Consider the following 9,878-nt stretch of genomic DNA (forward strand, 5'->3'; position numbering starts at 1 on the left):
TTATCTGGGAGTGAGACAGTTGGCAGAGTGGCATTGGGCTCGCTAAGATGCCAGCTACTACAGGAAATGCTTTATTGAGCCTTTTTAGCACTGCAATACCATTTTCAATTTTTTTTGAAGATTCATTTTTAAGTCATGGCCGTGTGTGAGCAAATGCTCCACATTTGCCAAGCTTTCAGGAGCAGGACTAAGGGGTGAAATGAAGCCCCCCAGATCCCCAAAGGTTGATGGAAAGGGTCTATCTCCCGTCTTCCTTTTCATTATCGGTTATTTCCACCTAAGAAATGGGAAGAAAGCAGCTGCTCATGCTAAGCGCAGCGTTTGTTGGGGTGGAGATTAATGAGCTGACAATGGTATGATTCATCAGTAATAAATATGATTTGTTCTAATCTGTAAGTGAAGACACATTTGAAACAATACAGAAGCAGTCAAAGGGAATTTCCTAGGAAGTCTTTTATTCAGTCTCACCTGCAATCATGTGTCCTGAACACACAGAAACACATAGCTAATATGAAATAACTGACAGTGACAGACTCCAAATAACACGCAACACATGCAAGCAGATTAACGGAAGAGGACACCTGATTTCCCCACCATTTTTAAAAACATTGTTTTTATTTATCTTCATGGTACAGAAGATAACTTTTCAGAAAGCAATAGTTATAACAGTAAACAACAAATAACATGTCCTGATGAAATTGCAGGCTTTCATCTTGACATGTGATAATGTTTCATTTGATTATTTTAAGAGATCATGCCATATTTTCTCACGAGTGCTGGGTGGATTCCTGCAACAGTCTTGACAATATATGTATTTGATAAACATTTGCCACGTGTTATAAAAGGAATATGGCATGTGTAGCCCAAGCTTCTTGATTTCACCAGGCCAACAAAATTTAAAATACTTATTGTGGTGCCCAGAAATGAACACAATATTCTAGGTGGGGTCTGACCAAGGCAGAAGAAAGTGGTACTATTCCTGCCCTTGATCTGATTCTGCCTTCTGCCACATTGGCCTCCGCTCCCTGTTTGGTGTCGTTTGCAAATGTGATGAGCATTCCCTCAGTTCCTTCATCCAAGTCATTTATAAAGACGTTGAACAACAACAGGCCCAGGACAGAACCCTGCAGCACCCCTCTTGTCACTTTCCCCAGGATGATGAAGAACCATGAAGGAATCCTGTTCAGGTTTAGACTGTCAAATCCACCTAACAGTTACCTTGTTCAGCCTCATTTTACCAGCTTCCTCACGTAAATATCACGGGGGACTTTGTCAAAAGCCTTACTGAAATCAAGATGAACTATTACCACAGCAATCCCCTGAGAAACAGTCTGTAACTCCATCCAAAAAAAGAAAAAGAAAAAAAAGAGAGATTTCTCTGGCTTGACTCATTTTTGACAAAGCCGTGTTTTCAACCTATCTGTTTATGTTGTGAAACACCGTGAAATCTTCAGATGACGGGTACATGAATTTTAAAATGATAATAATAAGGATATTGACAAGCTGGAACATGTGCAAATGAAGGCGATCAAGATGGTGTTATTTTATTTATGCATTTATTTCATTTCTATAGCACCCTATAGCAGCGGTGCCATGTTGAATAAAATATAGGAGGGGTTTAGTAAGCCCCACCTCAGTTAAACAGTCACAGGATGCGGTGCATGCATGCCATTTGAATGGCTGTTCCTATGAACTGGGGGTGGCCCCCTCACATATCTTACTGGGGGGCAAAGAGCCCTCAGACTCTAAGAGTTGGCTCTTATTCTCTATACCCAAAAGTCTCAGGACGGTTACAACATAAAGTCACACAATGAAAACACAAAACACACAGCCCAAAACCTGTAACCCCCACCTCCCCACCACATTTTAAAAGGGCATTAGATGTCAATCAGCCAAAGGCCTGTTTAAAGTCATGTGTTTTTCCCTAGCGATGAAAGCTGTATAATGAAGGGTTTTCTACTCTTCGTATGAATTCTTTGATGGAAAGTGAGATTGGAGCTTTTCCTGAAGATTTATCCACATTCCACACACTGATAGGGTTTCTCCCTTTTATGAATTCTCTGATGCTTAGTGAGATCAGAGCTCGTACTGAAGCTCTTTCCACATTCCACACACTGATAGGGTTTCTCCCCTGTATGAATTCTTTGATGGGAAGTGAGAGTGGAGCTCTGACTGAAGTTCTTTCCACATTCCACACACTGATAGGGTTTCTCCCCTGTATGAATTCTTTGATGGGAAGTGAGACTGGCGATCTGACTGAAGTTCTTTCCACATTCCACACACTGATAGGGTTTCTCCCCTGTATGAATTCTCTGATGTCTAGTGAGATCGGAGCTCTTCCTGAAGCTCTTTCCACATTCCACACACTGATAGGGTTTCTCCCCTGTATGAATTCTCTGATGGGAAGTGAGATGGTGGCTGTGAGTGAAGCTCTTTCCACATTCAAAGCACTGATAGGGTTTCTCCCCTGTATGAATTCTCTGATGGGAAGTGAGATGAGCCCTGTGAATGAAGCTCTTTCCACATTCCAAGCAATTATATGGTTTCTCCCCTGTATGAATTCTTTGATGGAAAGTGAGATGAGCCCTGTGAATGAAGTTCTTTCCACATTCCATGCACTGATAGGGTTTCTCCCCTGTATGAATTATTTGATGGGAAGTGAGAGAGGAGCTCTCCCTGAAGCTCTTTCCACATTCCATGCACTGATAGGGTTTCTCCCCTGTATGAATTCTCTGATGCCTAGTGAAACTGGAGCTATCAGTGAAACTCTTTCCACATTCAAAGCACTGATAAGGTTTCTCTCCTGTATGAATTCTCTGATGGGAAGTGAGAGAGGAGCTCTCCCTGAAGCTCTTTCCACATACAAAGCACTGATAGGGTTTCTCCCCTGTATGAATTCTCTGATGCCTAGTGAAACTGGAGCTATCAGTGAAGCTCTTTCCACATTCTACGCACTGATAGGGTTTCTCCCCTGTATGAATTCTCTGATGGGAAGTGAGATGGTGGCTGTGAGTGAAGCTCTTTCCACATTCAAAGCACTGATAAGGTTTCTCCCCTGTATGAATTCTTTGATGGGAAGTGAGAGAATAGCTCTGACTAAAGCTCTTTCCACATTCCATGCACTTATAGGGTTTCTTCCTAATGAGATTTCCTTGATGGGAAGTGGAATTGGAACTTTTCCCACTTTCAAGATATTTATACAGCTTCTCCATTGTGGGGATTTTGTTATGGTCACCCTTGTCCTTGATTTCCAGTTCATCACTATCTGCAATGAAGAGTAATGGATTAGCGTCTCAGGGAGAAATTAAGGAAGAATACATGTTAACTCTGGTAATAGAGGGATAACACTAGTGGGTTAGATGGATGGTTTTCTGAAGGGTTGGGTGCATTAATTAACGGGGATCAACCGACATCCTTACGGGAACCTGTGATTCGACAAGCCTGGCTCTTCTCTCGAATGGATTTTCTTTGGCTCCATCATGGCATCCCTCCGTTTCCAATGTCAGTCTTCTCTTTGGACAACCAAAGACTGACGGGAGGAAAAACAAAAACTGAAAACCTGACAGAAGCTACGTCAACTTCCCTAACAATTCTGAAGTTTACAGTCAAAAGGGTCTGGGGAGTTCAGACCAGCTGTTTCTGGTTTAATAAGCTGCAACTGGAGGAAGAACATTCACAGAAAAAAACAGTAATTTACTGTTAAAAGGTTTTTTTGGGTTGTGATATCCGGTGTTGTAGGGGGCGCTGTTGAGTTCTGTGAACATATATGAGGTTAGTCACATATGGAGTTTTGAATTTAGAAACAGATATTATGATCCCACTGGGAGCCTTACCGAGAGAGGCCACAATCCCATGATTCTCCTCCATGACGTCCTTATGCAGAGCTCTCTGGTCAGGATCCAGCAACTCCCACTCTTCATCCGTGAAACAAACAGCAACATCTTCAAAGCACACTGGACCCTAAAGGAAAAAGGGAAATGTCCTCCTCTGAGACAACACTGTTGTTCACCACCACTCCTTGAGCTAGGACATTGTTCTACCCCTTGGCCTCTGTCCCCACAAGGCAGCTTCCCCTGACCTGATCTGGTTCCACAGCCGCTGCTTCTCTTCTGTCCCCATTCAGAGATGGATGAAGAGGTCTAGCCAGTATCACTGTGTCACCTGCAAGAGAAAAAAGGTAAGGGGGAGGCCCAGAGTGCCTTCTTGTCTCACAGGTAAATCAGTGCATCTCAAACTACACAGGGGCCTTTGAGAAAGTCTCGCCTGCTGAGTGCATTTGGATGTTTGGGTGCATTTCAGATGTTAGTTGTGCCGAAATATATCTCCCCTCCTCTGGGCTCTTGGTCCCACTATCTCCCCCAACAAAAGAGGAAAAGAACCCACAGATGAGTTGGAAAACGAACAGAATGAGACCTAACGGAGAAAAACCTCCTCCCTCCTTACCCAGTGGCCTCTCTCTGGTGTCCAACGGAGGCCTCTGGTCCATTTCTGCAAAGAGATCCTTTCCCTGAAAAAGAAAAAGGATTCTAATGAGAGAATGGGGAGAAGGATTAAAAAATGAATGTCAGGGCCAACGGCTTCAAGGGTGACAGATCTCATTCCATGGATGCCTTCCCAGAAAAAAAATATGAGCCATCAGTAGAGCATTATGGGATGTTCTCTTTCCTGTTTGGAGCCCCTTGGGAGTATCCAGAGGAAAGTCTCTCTCACCTGCTTTCTCTCCTCCGCCTGACTCAGGAGGAAACCTTCGGCCAGGGCCACTGCCTGGGAACTGGTCTCCGCTCCACAGTCCCTCACCCAGCTCTCCATCTCTGGGGGAAGGACAGCCAGGAACTGCTCCAAGATCACCAGGTCCAGCATCTCAGCTTTTGTGTGCCTTTCTGGCTTCAGCCACAGATGGCAAAGGTGGTAGAGTCGGCTGCAAACATCTTGGGGTCCTTTGGCCTCCTGGCAGCAGAACTGCCTCAACTGCTGGCTCTGCCCCTCTGAGTGGAGGGTGTCCTCCTCACCCAGGATCTTCTGCACAGAGTTTTCCCAGAACCCCCCACTGCTCCCAGTTTGGATGGCATGGCCTCTTCCTGTTCCAGGGCCAGCTGAGTATCGCTCATCCATCTGTGCTCTCAGGAAGCCTCTGAGAGATCGGAAGGAACCCTTTGGTCGTCTGCCAAGTTCTGTCTGTCTTAAGGAGAGGCACTAGCAAATCCTACAAAGCAAATACATTGTTCAGTTACAAAAGTTGTCTAATATCAGGAGAAGAAAAAGGTTCCCTGAGCAAGCATGGATGAGTCTTGGAGGGAACCAGGTCTGGACTGCACCACAGCCCAAACCATGAGCTATTTCATTTATTTAAATTTCTATAACACTTTATATTTTAAAGATAAATCTCAAAGCGGTTTACAGCATATTAAATCTGTGGGGATAATTAGGGAGGCAGGAGAGGATATATTATTTAATCATAGAATCATAGAGTTGGAAGAGACCACAAGGGCCATCGAGTCCAACCCCCTGCCAAGCAGGAAACACCATCAGAGCACTCCTGACATATGGTTGTCAAGCCTCTGCTTAAAGACCTCCAAAGCAGGAGACTCCACCACACTCCTTGGCAGCAAATTCCACTGTCGAACAGCTCTTACTGTCATGTTTAGGTGGAATCTTCTTTCCTGCAGTTTGGATCCATTGCTCCGTGTCCGCTTCTCTGGAGCAGCAGAAAACAACCTTTCTCCCTCCTCTATGTGACATCCTTTTATATATTTGAACATGGCTATCATATCACCCCTTAACCTCCTCTTCTCCAGGCTAAACATGCCCAGCTCCCTTAGCCGTTCCTCATAAGGCATCGTTTCCAGGCCTTTGACCATTTTGGTTGCCCTCCTCTGGACACGTTCCAGTTTCTCAGTGTCCTTCTTGAACTGTGGTGCCCAGAACTGGACACAGTACTCCAAGTGAGGTCTGACCAGAGCAGAATACAGTGGCACTATTACTTCCCTTGATCTAGATGCTATACTCCTATTGATGCAGCCCAGAATTGCATTGGCTTTTTTAGCTGCCGTGTCACACTGTTGGCTCATGTCAAGTTTGTGGTCAACCAAGACTCCTAGATCCTTTTCACATGTAGTGCTCTCAAGCCAGGTGTCACCCATCTTGTATTTGTGCCTCTCATTTTTTTTGCCCAAGTGCAATACTTTACATTTCTCCCTGTTAAAATTCATCTTGTTTGTTTTGGCCCAGTTCTCCAATCTGTCAAGGTCGTTTTGAAGTAATGATATCCTTCCTAACTTGCGCTAGCAAGTTCCATATTCTAGCAGAGTTCCAAACATCCCCCTTATTAAATTACGCAGCGATCAGCTTGTTGCTGACTCATCTGAGGCTTACTATTAAAGATTCCTTCCTGGTAACATCCCTTCCAATCCCTTTTAAATGAATAAGCACAATAATCTGATTCACGTTAATATAAATGTTTACTCACAGATTCATTCACGTTCACAGACATATCCCTGAAGGCAGGCTTAGGTTACATAACAACTAGAACTATTCCATAAAGAAGTTAGTCCCAAATGACTGCCACTAAGGAGTCACTTCCCCAAACACACAGCAACATACAAAATGGAGACGGCACACTGATCAGAACATGGAGGCCGTGTGCTCCTCCATGCTAGTACAACAGACTGCACCCTCTTCAAGTCTGTCCCAGCTCAGGCGGAAACAGGAAGTCTTCTCCTGAGTGGTAGAAAACATCCCCTAATGTGTCCACTGTAGGAATGTTGTACTTGACTGCAGTTTCACATCCCACAAAATCAATAAAATAGAAATAAAACCATTGGAAGAAAGTCAATTATATAGTCGATAGTCAAAGCAACATAACAGAAAGCAATTATTATCTTAAAGATTGCAAAATAAAACATTACAAAGGAGGTCAACTACAGAATAGATATTCAACACAGTAGGGCTGGGTGAGTCTTGGCCTCACCCCTAGGCCAGGTGGAAAGGGCCTTTTTAAAAAGGAGAAGAAAGAGGAGGAGGAAGAGGAGGAGGAGCAGGAAGAAGAAGCAGCCTCTAGCTCTCCTAGAAGAAAGATTGCAATGCAAAATGTGGAGGTAACTGAAGGGATTTCTGGGAGATGAATCAGCCTGGTTTCTCCTGCCTTCCAGTCAATGCATGAAGTCAGAACTGACTGACAAGGAAGTCATTTGTATCTTTTGAATAATGGATGCCTGGCTCTAGTGAGGGTCCTCACCTGGGGGTCCTCAGGAGTTGCTCCCCCCACCCCCATTCCCCTGCTTCTGTCTCCTTTTTTGCACTTGGACTCTCTGCTGCTCTCCAGAAAGACTCCTGCGGTGGGGTCCCTTTTTCTTTGCTCTGAGGGCCAGGAATGAATCTGATTAACCCACTGAGGGAGAAGTGGACACGGCCAAAGACATCTCCCTTGAAATTTAGGTGAGTAATTTATTATTATTATTCTATTAGATATCACACACACAGCCACTGATGCCAAGGTCCCTGGAGGCTCAGGGAGTAGCAGCGCCCATTTCCGGCTGCTTTGCCAGCAACAATCCCTTTGGGACAGAGAGGATGTGGTCCTGGGATGCCCTGCTCTGGGTGCGAGGGGATGGCTGCAGTGGCCTCCGTGGGGAGCTGCCCTGGGAGACACTGGGAAACTGGTCCCCAATGCAGCAGCCAGACTCTGGGCTGGGATCCCTCTCTTTATCCCTGGTCTCTCTTTTCCACCCTTTTTTTTGGGGGGGGGCTAGTCCACCTCCTCGTCCAGCTTTGGAAATCCATTTGCAGATGTTTCCCAGGGACCCCTTTGTTTAAAGAAGGGAGATTTTTTCTGAAGGGGGGGGCCGGAGGGTCAAATGAGTTTGGGATCCTCTGATCTGCAGGAAGGAGAGCGTGGCAGACCTGGCCCCTCCCTGGCAGGACCCTCTCCTCCCTGACTTGGGGTCCCCCCCTGCAGGAGCAGATCAGGCCCCCCAGACCTCCTCCCCTGCGGCAGCCCTGGGACCCCCACCAGATCCCAGAGAGAGAGGAGACTCACCAGATCCCAGGAGGGGGCAGCGAGGCAGCCCTTGCAGGACAGACACCAAAGCAGGAAAAGGACTGGGGAGGGAGGGGGCTTGGCTCTGGAGGACCAGCCCCCCCTTGCTTCCTGTCCTCTCTAGGAAGGCAGCTCAGTTCCTTTTAACCCTTGCAAAGCCGAATCCCTCCAGCTCAGCCCTCTCTCCCTTTGCAGAACCTCATATTCTTATTATTTCTTATGGATTTCGGGGGGGGGGCAGCTGCCCCCCTGGCTCCGCCAATGCCCAGATATCCCTTTGTGGGGTGAGGCTCTTGGCTGGACTCTGAGCATCTCCCTCCCTTGGCCGGAAAGTGGAGGAGCAGCTTGCAGGGAAAAGGACCAATTCTGCAGCTCCAGCTCCAGAGGCATAGCAAGGTCAGGTGGTACCCGGTTTCACACACACACCCCACACACATACAGAATTCTTTTCATCAGTAAAAGAAGTTACACACAACTATTTAAAATATTTAGAAATAATTACAAATGAACCGTTTGCTGAGAATCAGATTAAAATACATGTCCACATCTTAAATATCTGGATGGGCTTGCCTAAACAAACATTTATTTATTTTTGCAGGCACCAAAAAGAAAAGCGGGAAAAGTAATGCGGGCAGGGAGTTCCAAGGTCTACCTGTGTCGCCACACTAAAACTTTGCTTTCTCACAAGTACAGGTGTTCTATGTGGAACCGGTAACTGTGCCAGTTTTCTCAAAGCAGTTGAGTTGGGAATACATGGGGGAAGGCAATCTGATCAGAAGCTGTTAAGAGCTTTGTAGTCCACCAGAAGATGAGTGCGACCAGGACAATGGCCAGCCTAGCCCTAGAAACGTGGCTGTAGGGAATTATTTGTAAACCCAACTTTTTTCGTTAAGTACCTTTCATCATCCTCAAGCACCAGCACCAACCAATAGTCATTTTTACCACCAATCAGAAAGAAGCCGTTCCAAAGCAGTGTTGTGGTGCAGAGACAGACAGACAAGTCTTTGGGAGCAGCCAGATTTTTATGTGTCTAACAAAAGCACCATGCATTGCCCTAAAAGTGATCCATGCGACGGTCATCTCCAGGCTTGACTACTGTAACTCGCTCTACGCGGGGTTGCTCTTGAAGCTGTCCCAGAAACTCCAGCGGGTGCAGAATGCTGCAGCGAGGCTCCTCACGGGGTCTCTGCCATGGGAACATATTCATCCAGTGCTTTTCCAGCTGCACTGGCTCCCGGTGGAGTACAGGGTCAGATTTAAGGTGCTGGTTTTGACCTTTAAAGCCCTTCACGGCCTAGGACCCTCGTACCTACGGGACCGCCTCTCCTGGTATGCCCCACGGAGAGCCTCAAGGTCCATAAATAGCAACACCCTAGTGGTCCCGGGCCCTAAGGAAGTTAGATTGGCTTCAACCAGAGCAAGGCCTTTTCAACTCTGGCTCCGGCCGGGTGGAACGCTCTGTCTCCTGAGACCAGGGCCCTGCAGGATCTGATTTCTTTCCACAGGGCCGTAAGACAGAGTTGTTCCGCCTGGCCTTTGGCTTGGAGCCAATTTGATTCCCTCCCTCTCTTTCTTTTTTCCTTTCCTTCTCCTCCTGTGATGAGGCTGCATTTTAATATTTTAATGTTTCAATGTTTCAATGTTGTATTGTAATTTTGTTTTTAAGTTGTAATCATTCATCTTGTTTTTATTATTGCTTGTAAGCCGCTCTGAGCCCGGCCTTGGCTGGGGAGGGCAGGGTATAAATAATAAAATTAGTATTATTTATTATTAAAAGTCCAGGGAACATTAGATGCTTCTAATTTTTCCGATGAAGTGTTTTATTCAGTCTCACCTGCAATCA

At 46.0% G+C, this 9,878-nt stretch overlaps 1 protein-coding gene and 2 pseudogenes across 1 annotated transcript; 1 reads left to right on the forward strand and 2 right to left on the reverse strand.

Moving 5' to 3' along the window:
- LOC128412277 (zinc finger protein 420-like) overlaps positions 1-9,878 on the forward strand; it is a 309,743-nt pseudogene that overhangs the window by 187,802 nt on the left and 112,063 nt on the right.
- LOC128412188 (zinc finger protein 850-like) overlaps positions 1-9,878 on the reverse strand; it is a 322,162-nt pseudogene that overhangs the window by 24,317 nt on the left and 287,967 nt on the right.
- On the reverse strand, positions 4,515-5,452 carry LOC128412160 (zinc finger and SCAN domain-containing protein 31-like). Its single transcript, XM_053385024.1, has one exon. It carries the CDS (start codon positions 5,110-5,112, stop codon positions 4,636-4,638), a length of 477 nt encoding a protein of 158 aa, XP_053240999.1. The 5' UTR covers positions 5,113-5,452; the 3' UTR covers positions 4,515-4,635.

This window comes from Podarcis raffonei, chromosome 4, assembly GCF_027172205.1.
Source record: "Podarcis raffonei isolate rPodRaf1 chromosome 4, rPodRaf1.pri, whole genome shotgun sequence".
Lineage (NCBI taxonomy): Eukaryota > Metazoa > Chordata > Lepidosauria > Squamata > Lacertidae > Podarcis > Podarcis raffonei.